The following is a 13,280-nucleotide window of genomic DNA, read 5'->3' on the forward strand; positions in this document are numbered from 1 at the left end:
ACCTCGTTGCACGTTCCATACGGAACTCCGTCGTGCGGTATGACTGGGAGTGTTACATTTTTTACGACAGCTGTGCTTGCGATTCGTTGGTTATTTCAAAGTAAAACGATCACAGCACACGTTCACGCTGTTGCTGTAGACGAGAGTGGCAAAAATAACAAACGACCCTCCTCGCGAACTTATACCACGATAGTGACCGTAGAGAAAGGAAATTACGAACATCAATTTTTTAACTAGTATTTATTTTTCATTCGTTAACTTGATGCACAAAATCAATTGTAAAAGTGGAGAGAAACTCTCTACCAGTCATTTTCGTTAACACTCGACCAACAAACTCGGCTACTCCTTTGTTCGAGCAAAACGATTTAAAACTTTCCATTTGCGCGCTCGTTTCGTATTTTCCTTTGAAATAACTCGCAAAATAAAACAAAAGAAAAGGTATATATAGTAAAACAAATGCAAAAAAGACACAAGGGTGCGGAGTGGAAGAAATAACGCCAGTGATAACATATTTTTGCCGGGGGAAAAGGAGTAGAAGAGAAAAAAGGAGAGAATGAAATATAATTGTGAAATGTCACTCTAAGTTCCTTCTATTCTCACGAATCTCGTGACCTTTCCCTTTCACGGTTGGCGCTCGACTGACCTCTCAAATGCCAACACTCGTTCGCTTCACAAGAGCGCGCACAGCATTTTTCCACTTTGCGATTAAACAGATCCTCGGACGTAATTAAATGCTAACTATGGCTCCCCGGTAGACTAGGGCCACTCTAAAACTAAATGTTTTCGCAAAATAGCGTGCTCGAGATTCCTTTCTTCTATCCTACTCGTTACACCGGAATAAAGGATAATATCTCGAGATATTTACTGAGATATTTTAGTCGTATTGTATAATATATCCACATAGAAAGCTGACTCGAGATAATGATTCGTAATCAACTTTATTTATGACTGAACGGATGTCTCATATTGGTACTTTAAGAATTATTAACTACATATTTCGCAGAACATACACTGGTATATAATATAACAAATGAATTTTGTAACTTGTTACGAATTAATCTTACATTCTGAGTGTTACTTCGCATTAAAAATACCAAAGAATCCCTTTGGTTCTATTAGATGATTAATTTACTGCTATTTCAACCCTTTTGATATAGAGAATCTTTTGATACGATCGATCGACGATACCAGCGCTCTTTTGAAATAAAGGTTTATAAAATCGAGGACTTAAAAAAAACGCTGTAAATTTACTTATATATGTAATATTATTTTTTCCACTGTTCCATTTTACATGGTGAGAACAAAACAATTTGCGTGTACATTTTCAATGGCGTCAAAGCAGTATTTGCAAAATATAAATAGTTAAACACAGGAAAAGGTCTTAAATCTCTTAAAATTTTAATTTTCGATTCATCAAATTAAAGTTTCACAAAAATTTCAATCTCTTTTATAAACATAGCTAAAGAAATGGAATCCGCACAGGAACTTAAATATTATAGCTACAATTTCATTTTGGATATTCTATTATGTATACACCCTGTACATCTTTACATCTTTAAATTTCTCATTACTGCGTGAACATTCGCAGTTTGCCCATGAATAAGCGAATAACACGCCGCATTCGAATAAGAAGTAAACAACAGCGCAAACTGCACGCTATGAAACCAAAAATACCAGCTACAGCGTCGATTTTCTTTTTTCCTGTTTGGGTGCGAAAACCTGTGTCCCATTTCCATTTAATATTGCAGACAACGAGCAACGACATGGATCGCTTCCGGGCAAGGCAAAGGATGGTTCGACGGTGCGCGATCAATTTTGCAGCGATCGAGCCGGTGGTGAACGATGCCTGTTGTCGTCGAACTAATCCGCGGGGCGTTTACCCTCGGAACCTGAATAATTCGCGGTTCAAAAATATCGTTGGAAACCGCAGCCGAACGATTACGAGCCTCGATAAAAAACACAAATTCGTCGAGCACGATAATACAGCTGGGTTGAACGCGGCCATTGCGTAATAACTGTGAAATTATTCAAATTTGCGGTCTCTGCTGAGGCTGAAATTCGTCACCCGTTATACCTATGCGAGGACCAGCCGTTTTAATCCTTGATAAATACCTTCAATGAAAGTGTGTTTTATTGCATGGTTAATCCCGATACGTGCACCGCGTTCCGTCACGATTTGCAGAACGATTTCGAGAACGTCTGAACGATTAAGAGCTAATTCCAACAAATCCCGCGCAATCAACCAAATGGAGATATTATAGCTTAAAGTGTATTCGTTATGATATACATATGTACGTATAATGGACGAGACGAAACTCTGTATAGAAGAATCTACTTCTTCGTGTTAATACTAGATAGATATTAACGTGATTTAAATTGTGGTTTGAGAAGATCAGACAGTTTAAGTATCGAACACACGTAGAATATACGAGGACGAAACGTAAATACAACAAAATTTGATAGTAATAGTAACATAAGACGTACGTGTATAAGTTTGAGGCCTAATAAATGTAAATGGTAGTACTTTATGTAATGATTAAATTAGAATAAAGACTAACTCTAATATCTGCATCTAAGTCTGCTTAATATTACCTGTTCTTTTATGATCTATAATTGCAGTGGTTGAGTGAAAAACTTTATACGATTTTATACGATTATATACGATTATATATAACTATCGAAACAGCCGATATTCTGCGAACACCAAACACAGAAATCCTAACAGAATCAAATCGTCTGGTGAAATAACGAAATCATTGCTTTCGCGCGATAAAGTAAATGCTGGCTTCTAGTCATTGACGAAAATAGATAACAGTATTGATCGCAGACATCTAGATTATACGTAAATCAGCCAATCAAAAGGTATATATGCTATCTGTGCGTACACTGTATACAGTTTGCGAAACGTCAATGTATTGTATATGAGCAGCGCAAACTGTGTGTACCGTTGCCTTAAGTTTGACCCACGTACCTATTTGACTCTATGCAGTCAGTAGCAATGCACGGTAATGTTGAAGTTGACCTATGCTCACGCATCGAATTGTCCACGTGACTATAGCATGAACAAACGTTACCGTACACCTGTGAATACCGTCCAAGTATCATGTTCTACTTTAACGCGGTGCAAACTGTTGTTTGGTACAATAGACAGTCCTTAGTAAGATTAATAGGTATTTCTATGATACGATCCCATAGGTGCCACAATGTATCCACGCTGCGGAGCCATTAATCAACGTTGAGTCGTAAATAGACCCAAACGAACCGAGATGATGTGTTAAATAATTGAATAGAGGCATTAATCTCGTATGCTGTTCTATCCTCCGAACCGGTAGTGGTTTATAGTAAATAATTGAAATAGATTAACCCTCGCTGTCCTGCACAAATATTTTCTTCCGAGGCAAATATTTCCTGCTACCTGTCTTGTAAACCTCTTTATGTACTTAGACTTGACGTTCGACGTTTGAGATATATCTACGATTATGCTGATTACTTTAAGGTTACTCCGGTAGTAAATTGCTCGAGGATGTCAGTACTTGCTCGAATATTTAAACCTGGAACTTTTAGTTTATTTGTTCCAATATCGATTATTCTACTTGATGTTCGTGTATTCTTATGATTAAATATTTACATAAATAGTGATATGTCAGAGCACTTGGATGTTCAAACACTTTCTTTTATTTCCGAGTGAACGCTACAGTTACTACTAGTGCGAATAAAGATGATGGAATTGTTACTATGACTTGATGGCTGATCTCAAATCTCAGAAATAGCAATAGCATCACGTTCATGCTGTAATCAATTATTCTTAACGACCTTCTCATGAGGTACCTACGTACATAAATATCGTAAGTGATGAACTACTTTCGTATTTGAAATTCAGATCGGATCGAAGAAACGCAATATTCACCGGCGAAGAACTAGGAACATAATGATTTGTAGTTTCAGACTGCATTCCCAGCAAGCATGTTAAGGTCAAATGAGTTCTCGGCTATAAGCTTGTGATGCGCCTCGCAACGAACGCGAAACAGTGCCATCGGCGGAACGCAATTTAAATTCTCTTAGAACAGCCTATTCCATTATTCACTCGTCCCGTTCATAACCTGAAACGTGCATAAAGAACCAATGCAGCCGCAAACATGAACATTACCGAACACAGCTTTCGTAAGAGAAATAACGACCATCTCTCTTCGTTCTTTCTAAATCCAGTTCCTTTATTTGGTCATCAGTCGTGATGATGCTTGTACAGTAGGGAATTTGAAGATGCAAAAATTTCGACTCTTTTCTCGGCAAACTTGCTTTCCATCACATTTCTATAACGAATTTTATTGGCACGTCAAACAAAACGAAGAATAGACAACAATAAGTACAATTACAAAGCTGACACGTAACATCATCGGGAGGAATCAATTCAATTTTTCTCAAGGCAGATTTTCTCGGTAACACGATTAGTAAATATCGCGCGTCATATTTCACTTCTCTTTACATTTTTATCGTTTTTAAATATTCGTACACTTCTATCGAAAAATATGGAAAATATGGATAATATAGACAGATATTCGATAGAATCGGGGCAAGTAAAATTGACGGCGATATTCGCGATTCTACACGATTAACTCGTACCATAATTTACAACTGCACTTGCTAAAATAAAATCGGAAAATATACAACTGCGAATCGTAAAAACTACAATGGACAACCGACCTTTTACTCAAGCCTGATTGATGGAGATTAAAAATGGATTATACACGCGTTCACTTTCTATTTTACACGTCGAAGCACAAAGTCTCATTTGTAACATTTTATAATAATGCCTAAATGTACGCAGTCTCACAGATCGAATATCAAGAAGATATTATATATCGAATAATTTATTCCGAATAGATCTTTCACAGTACGAAGCTAGAAGTTAGAAGTCCAAACACCATATTCCAGGTTTCAATCACCAACATCCAGCTACTAACAATATCTGTGTAGCGGCACTAGGCCGCAAAGAACAACCCTCTTTCCAACGGTTTCGTCGGTACATACTATAGCATCGCGGGAAGACCGCTTACGAAAGACCGGCGAAACATAAACGAGGCCACGTAAATGCTGACAGGCCTAATGGGCCATCGATATCCCTTTGGTCCTTCCGTCAAATACTCGGAAGAAAGCATACGTGACCACGATCGCGGACGCTTAACGAACATTTGCGTAGTGGGGATATCAAAAGATAACAAAAGGGAAAAAACGGATTAAGAGATGAATTGTCAGCAACAGTTGTCAGTAAGCAGTCGTCAGCACAAGTCGCGAGTCGAGAGTTGTGAAGCAGCCGCTAGTCGAGTTAATAAACGAATTGTTAAATAAAACGCCGATTATTTCTTTGGCACCCTACACGTCCTATACCTCATCTGCAATTCAAAGATCATGTCCGGAAAAGCTAATTGTTAATTAATGATAAATTTTTGCACACACCTGACCTGCTCCACAACTTCCCTTTCCGCACTCCAAGTCTATAAATTCCGCGCCTAGACAAATTCAAACTCGCTTCTTCAATTTTCAACCACTAAAAAGTCTACAATTTTCATAAAATCATCCGTAGAAGAATTAATTTTCGATTAATGTATGTTAAATTCTTCCTCGCGCTTGATCTATCTTTCCACGTTACAAATGTAAACGAACTCCACATCTAAACAAATCCAAACATGGTATTCCAGTTTCAACTACCATCAGTCTCAGTCCAATTACCCGCTTCCGTCAAGATCCGCCGCGAAGAAGAGAACCAGCAGGTTTCGTTGCGCGTACATCCACCGAAATCGAACCTTACGATATAAAATTTCCTGTAACTCAACTCGCTCCACCTACGCCAGTACATTTTTATCGCGCATCTTCGATCCGGCCTCATAAGAGATTTTATCGGCAGCGGCGATGGAACTCCTCTCGAGTGCATTTGCGAGCCGATGATTACTTCTCGCTGCTATCATGTTCGACGAGAGCAACTGGCCCGCCCCCCGTTCCGACTCCCTCGTTGTCAAAGCTGGATAGGGAAGGAGGTAGAAAATAAGTAGAAAGGTAAAAAGAGTCGAGAGTACGAGGGGAATAAGATGGACGGCGTTGTCCTTTTGCTTCCCGCTGCGAGGAGGAAAACGAGAAAAGCAAGCAAAGTAAGGGAGCACGATAGAGAAACCCGAACAAACAAGAAGGCGAAACGAGCTGGAATTCGTTCGTTTCAAGGAAGGCACGTCCCGGCTTTCGTACTTGAAAATACATAATTCACCTTTGTTTACAGCTGGGACGAAATCGATCGATCGCTAATCCATTTTCTTCTTTCCCTGCCTATTGTTCCGCTCGACCAGAGAATTACGTCGCTCGAATGCACCAACTGTGTGAATTAACGCGCCCTTTCTTCTGTTGTTTCCGGCCGCCGATTTTGTTTCCCTAGGTTCAAATTCACCCGGGCAATGCCGCTTTCTCTAATCGTTAAAGTTACATCGGCTACTCGCTGATAACTCTTTTGTTCGCGTTTTGCGACCCCTTGCCGAAATGAACAACCTTTCCGCCGTTTTAAATGAACTCAGTCGTAACTGGATCGTTTCAAACAATGGAATAAAATAATCGTGCTGGAAACAATTTTTCGTTTCGAGCTTTATGCTGTTAATGAATTTCTCGAGGTTTCTTAACAGGATTAAAATGAAATATCATTTTGGATACCGTTTAGAAAATGGTAAAAAAAATTGAATACACGACGTAGAAGAGAAATTAGATATTTTAATTAATAAATTGCTCTTTAAAAGAAAAGAAATCAATTGTCTTAATTCTTTTAAGTCATCGATAAAATTATTATCTTTATTTCTTATTATCTCATACCTGTGTGTAACGATTTTGTTATTATAGAATCTTTCATTTTTCTGCGTTTATGATTCTCGGTATTGAACAAGTTCCATACGGATCTAAAGAAGCTATCAATCTAAAGCTATCAATCTAAAAAATACTGTGAATGATGCCACATTCTATATAACAACTTCATACAATGTAATGCCTCAGATACACTTTATCATATGACGATTTACCGATAGAATTTACGTTACCAGTTGATTTCTTCAACAATACTGCACCATCTTGTTGTAACTTATATTTCAACGACTACGTACACTTCTTCAATTTGCTGCGATTGGTGAAAATTCCTAGATAAATATACAAAATTGCAAACATGGACGAAACCTGATGACAGAACTTGTCGACACATTTCGACATTTAGAACCTAAACTAACTTCGAAAGGTACAATCTATTTCAAGATAAGTGCACACGTCACTGACACGATTTCTACTCCAAAAATTACCTCACACATGATCGCCTAAATTACCCCAATGAACAAACTGGAATTCCAATAACGTAATTTGCCTTATCGTTATCTTTAGGAACAATTCCTCTGCGACATACATAAAAGTCCCAGTTCCATTGAAATTCACGTTCGCCAATGAAGTCCTCCAACGACAAATGGACAAATATATTCGTCGATGAATTCAAAGATTCGCCAACTGAATGACGCGCGAACTGTAACATGGGAATATTTCTAGATTCGGACCTGACCGTTATATAACCAACTTAGTGCGCATCGGTGATGTCTAAAGGGCAGTAACTGACCGTGATATTAATTGCTTTCTGGCTATTAGCAAATGGGCCCGCGGAGATCTCGCAAAGGGAGCGGCTTCCCTGCGCGAGTTTACCATTAACATTAACGCAATCTGTCGTGTTATACGTGGCACGCTAGCATTGCAACGCGTACCAGTGCTAAAATCCTGTACAACCAAAATCGAAAATGCAAGGAGCATTGTTACCCACGAAAGGACAACCGTGTATACGACTATGGCTAACTGAAAGTTCAACCAAACTCGAGATACGCTCTTAGGTCGCTAATCTTGTTCCCTGCTGACCTCTTCGGGCTTAATTCGTTCGAGAAGTTGAGATCGTAACGCTTGCGACGTGGATATTGGATAAGGCTATTTTTGAGGAAACGCTGACTATTAGGTTTTAATCAAGGACTAAAAATAATAGGTATGTTTTAAATCTTTTATGAGAAGTTACATGAACTATAATATGAATCATAAACGACAAATCACGGATAATGAAGAGAATTGTTATAACTGTTGCATGAACTACAGTCATGCGGACCATTTGCGTAGTTTACTCTACTTGCAGAGTTTGATCAAAAAGTTCAGTAACATGGTACATAAAACGTGATAGGAGTAAGCAATAGAATATAATATATTATATTCCATTTTATGTATTCCATTATATATAATATTATATTATTGTTACATATATATGTGTATAATTGTATAATATATTTAATGAAATATACATATAATTAAATAATATTATATATAATGGAACACATACAATGGAATTATAATGGATTAATAACGATAAAAGCATTACATTACAAAAATTTAAATCTTTCCTTTCAAACAAAACAACAAAATCAAAGTCATGTCGTAGAATGATATAAATCATAGAATTAAACATATATAGCTAGAAAAATATGGCTTCATTGTGACGAAAAATGCCCTGTGTAAAAGTTATAATATTTTTGTTTGGATCGAATTTCGATACGTAGGATTCCATCGAATATCGTGGAAATGAAAAATCGACAACATGCATGATACTTTTTCCTTTCGAGCGTTGCATATTTACCATTTCATGACAAATGCGTATTAATGAACATCGTCGGGGATATCGATCGCTGGATTGATATCACATCGATAGACAACACCGTTCGATAAAAATATGTTCTATACCGGAGGAATGAATCCGTATGAAAATGGTCGGCAGATTTGAATCGTGTATTGGGCAAACACTTTTCTCATACAAACTATTTGCAGTAACTACAATATTTGCGGAGGCGGCATTTGCGTATTCAGAATAGTTTCGAAAATTTGTTAATGCATTCGAGTCGACTTTGTCAATACGGATTCATTTGCTAGCCGACAAACCCCCGTGCGCAAATATACGAACGTTAATTAAGTTTCGACTCCGACGTACATACGCGCGGATATATGCGTTATAAAAATGCTACCGAATGGAAAGCCGCGTTGACAAATGGATCCGTAATGGCGTGATTCGCTGTTGGCCAAATTCTGAAAAGCATCGCGCTTAAATTTTCATCGCATCGATAAAAACACTCGATGAAATGTTAATGAATATCCGAGTATAACACGAATGTATTTAATGTATCGAAACATTTACCAGTAATATTTACTGTCGTAATTAGTAGCCTGTAAGCTCACTACAGATAACCGAACGTATGCATTACGCATTTGCATAAAGACAATTTTCATTAATTGAAAAGTTCATATCAAAGACAACTCTTGTCGATTTTTGTATTTTACCAAGACAATAAAATACTCTTTGATTGTTGTTGGATACACGACAACACCTTATTTAAACAAAGCATTTATCGGATTACATATTTGTAATTATATAGCAACAAAGTCAGTCACAATGTTGTGTATACCATAACTGGAACTGTTTGTCGAACAACAACTTTTTTATTGAATTAATTAAAAAATGATACCTGCACTTGAACTCAGTATTCCTCACGAAATAAAAAATCAAACATATAATAGAGTATTTGATATCAACATTCTTTTCTTCTTCATTGCTGTTATTAAATTGAATCATTTGGATATATGAGTCGCTGTTTGAGAAAGCAGTACTCGTGATGCTATTGTACAACTGTCTCTCAACAGATTCACTGAACAATAAGATTCTCGTATTATGAGACTCACCTCTAGCTACGAAGATGCCTCATTATTTTAAAATTCGAAAAGCTTAACAAATAATCTAATAATCTCACTTCAACTGAATGTCCCTTACTAAATAAAAGCTTATGATAGAACCCTTAACATCAACATCCTTTTTTGTCCCTGTTACTATTAGATTGAACGACCTCCATATGTGAATCGTTGTTTACAAAAGAAACACAAAAACGCTTTCGTCAAAAATGTCTCGCTTTCATAGAACCAGTCAATTCTCACTAAATATGTAATAAATTCCATATATTACAAGTCACGCCTCTGATTACTAGAACAAACTACTACTTTAAAATTCGAAAAATTTAACTGGAGTCATTTTCTTAACGAGCTTTTCAATTTTTATTTTCTACTTCAATTAATGCACCTCATAACCTAAACTCATTCTATTTTATGGCTGCTAACTTAACGTAATCAACTATCGGCGACGACGACGACAACGACAACGACGCCAGTTAGATATAAATCGGCAAAGAAACAAGAACACGAATCGTAAGAATATACAATGAACACGTTCAAACTAAATCGATCAATGTATGGAAGATGTCTATACCATCATCGAACCATCGATAAATGCAATCGATAGAACACTTACCTTGAAAGGCAGCCTCGAAGGTGGTCTTCTCCTCGATGGGGTTTTGGGCGAGCACCAAGACGACCGCCAGATGAGCAAGGATCACGAAAAATCGGCAAACACAAAGTTCAGCCATCGTCCTGCGATGTACATGCACGCGCTCGCCCCGATAATGTTCACTTTCGCATTTCTAGGAAATCAACCAACCAACTTCTTGATCGACTATCGATTGTCGCGCGAGATTCACCGTCGCGTAGAAACGCACACTAAAAATCCACGTCTGATCCGAATCGGTCACTTCCCCCGATTTTAACGACCGATTCTACAATACAAATGAGAAAAAGAAACGCGTATCAAAAGCACTGCATATGCAAAAACACCAAATAGCGCATATAACACTCCTTTCGTTTTTGTACTTTTACCGTACTTTCTTTTCTCTTTCTCTCTCGTGTGGACAGTACGAAGACAGTCGGTCAAGTGTCTCGAAACACGGACGTTATACGACCGAAATTCTCTGAAGGTACTACGAGGTCGTGTCAAGAAGACGTATACACTGTATCGGGTATACTGCAACGATAACACGGCCACCGGCGCAAAAAGTGGACAATTGTCCGCCTTCCACTTTCAGCGTCCGTGTAAAGCGTATACACATCGAAGCACACCGGGCCAGCTACTATCGCGAATACACGACTATATACGCGGTACACGGTCGCATACTTTTAAGCTCGTGTCGTCCTTTCATGTACCATCTCTGTCCTCTCTATCGGATGAGGGGCTCTTTTCACCTCGCTTTTTAGTTTAACATTCGACTGCGCGCATAATGAGATCTCTTACCGATATTTACCGTACTTGTTACCCGTCAGCAAATGATCGGACTCTATTCTGCCGGTGATATTCGATGCAAATTCACTCGGTTACGTATGCATATCGATATCGATATGCATATATTATAACGAGACAGCTCAAAGAAAGATACATTTTTGTCCAAAAAAAAAGGGAGAAAATATGAAAGTCTAAAGATAAAATTTGATGAATTGGAATTTGGCTTCGAATCGAAATTATTAAAGAAGATTTAATTTTGATATTATTGAACGTACTTGACGCTTGTAACACATAATTGGAAGCTGTTATAAAAATTTTGGAATTAAAGAGAGAATAATAATAAAGCCCATTTAAACAACCAATTGTTATTCACTTACATTAATCACTATAAATTTTGCGATAACGTGTTTGTAAAAAGCGGATAGAAAAGACCTCTAAATCGAAAGGCGAACCCGGCGGCGGGTCGTAAACGTTCGCGGCTACCCTCAAAAGCAAACTGAGAACTATGTATCTGAATTCAATACGGTTCTCCTTGACACTACCGAATGACTTAAGCTCAAACGTCAACTATCGACTGTGGTGAGTCTCGGCTAAACTCTCTCTACCTTCCTTAATCTTCATAAAGTTCAACGACCACAATCGAATCGCTTGAAACCATAGTTATGTCACACGAATCGAAACTACGCAAATATACGATCGACAGCGCCACGAGCAAACTGCCGCTGAAATATTTCAAATCTTTAATCTCAAATCTTTAAAATCTTGATATTAAACGCGTACGAATCATGCGTATACACCATATGTCGCGATATAATTATAATTATAAGATTGATTTAATCTTGAGACGATATCTAAACGCTCGCGAAGAAAACCGAGATAGAGTTTCGCCGAGATAGAAAAGGAAGGCAGACGAGAATGATGGGAAAAGAACAGAGAAAAGTAACGATCGAAAACGTTCGTTTGGTCCTCGTACCTGTCCAGAACAGTCTCACGATTGTTGTTCGACACAAAAGAAGGAAAGATACGATGGCTAGAGAGACTTTAGCACACACGCGAACCCGAAGGTGAAAGGAGCTCCGCTACAGCCGTCGACGCCGGCCGGTGTCTCCAATCGAACTGTGGGGGTTGGTCGATGGTGGCGCCGCCGAGGGACGCGGAGCGTCGCCGTGTGGCATGCGTCATAACGCCACCGCCTTCGATCGGCCGCCATTTTTTTTTGGAAGCGCGTTACTAACCCCTTGAAAACATTCCACCCCAAACGCCGTTTCCCGATCGGAGCTCAGGAGCGTACGATTTTCGGGTAGCAGAAAAAATCGGTTGGAAATTTAACAATTATAATTTTTTCTATGTACATTAAGAATAAATTTCTTACTAGAATATTAACAAATTGTGGATGTTTATGCAGATGTATATATTTTCATAGATTGGTAATAGAGTGAAACTTACATATAAAAATTAATTTTGTTTCTAGGTTTTGGTTACATACTATTTATTTTGTATATTTCACATATGAAATAGGTTTCACATATTTGTGTACTTTAAATATACATATACAGAAGAATTAATTTTAGTCAAGCGATCGTTATCAATTTGATTTAACTATCAAATGACATAAAATAACAGTTATAAATAACATTTAAGGTATGTAATGAGTATAACTGGAAATAGGGAAAGAAATACGTATGTATACGTCAAAATGAAATATCATTTTGGAGCAAAATTTCAATTTTAAGTGTAGTTAGAATTTAAATTATAATGATGGCGTATGATTAATGAACGTCCCGTTGTTATAGTACATTTTCAATATACTTATTGTATAACCTTTACATACATTGCTGTATATCTACGTACTTTTATATATTTTATCTGCATATTTTGACATATTTTAATTGCATAAACATTCACATTCTAGACATTAACGTTACAATATACAAGAATATTCCATAGAATATATGCACGTCAAAATCTATTAATTTCGAATGACGCCATGAATAAATGTTCGTATCTCATACAAGGATTTAATTACTAATAAATAATTCTCGAACTCTGCCGAAGATGGAAGATTATATAACACTTGTCAAAAGCTGAATGA

At 37.5% G+C, this 13,280-nt stretch overlaps 1 protein-coding gene across 3 annotated transcripts in view; it reads right to left on the reverse strand.

Moving 5' to 3' along the window:
- Positions 1-12,319, reverse strand: part of LOC117236620 (pikachurin-like) — a 278,236-nt gene extending 265,917 nt beyond the window's left edge. Inside the window, exons 1-2 of one of the 3 annotated variants that reach the window (XM_033499739.1) lie at positions 12,162-12,319; positions 10,388-10,632 (exon numbers count right to left, since the gene is read on the reverse strand). In XM_033499739.1, coding sequence (XP_033355630.1) covers positions 10,388-10,502 — 115 coding nt within the window. In that variant the 5' untranslated portion in view covers positions 10,503-10,632; positions 12,162-12,319. Of the gene's footprint in view, positions 1-10,387; positions 10,689-12,161 lie in introns of all 3 variants that reach the window. The other 2 variants (XM_033499741.1, XM_033499740.1) reach the window with 2 other exon arrangements.
- Between the last annotated feature and the right edge of the window lie 961 nt (positions 12,320-13,280).

The sequence above is a fragment of the Bombus vosnesenskii genome, unplaced genomic scaffold (genome assembly GCF_011952255.1).
Source record: "Bombus vosnesenskii isolate JDL3184/JDL3185 unplaced genomic scaffold, Bvos_JDL3184-5_v1.1 scf7180000013351, whole genome shotgun sequence".
In the NCBI taxonomy this organism is placed as follows: Eukaryota; Metazoa; Arthropoda; class Insecta; order Hymenoptera; family Apidae; genus Bombus; species Bombus vosnesenskii.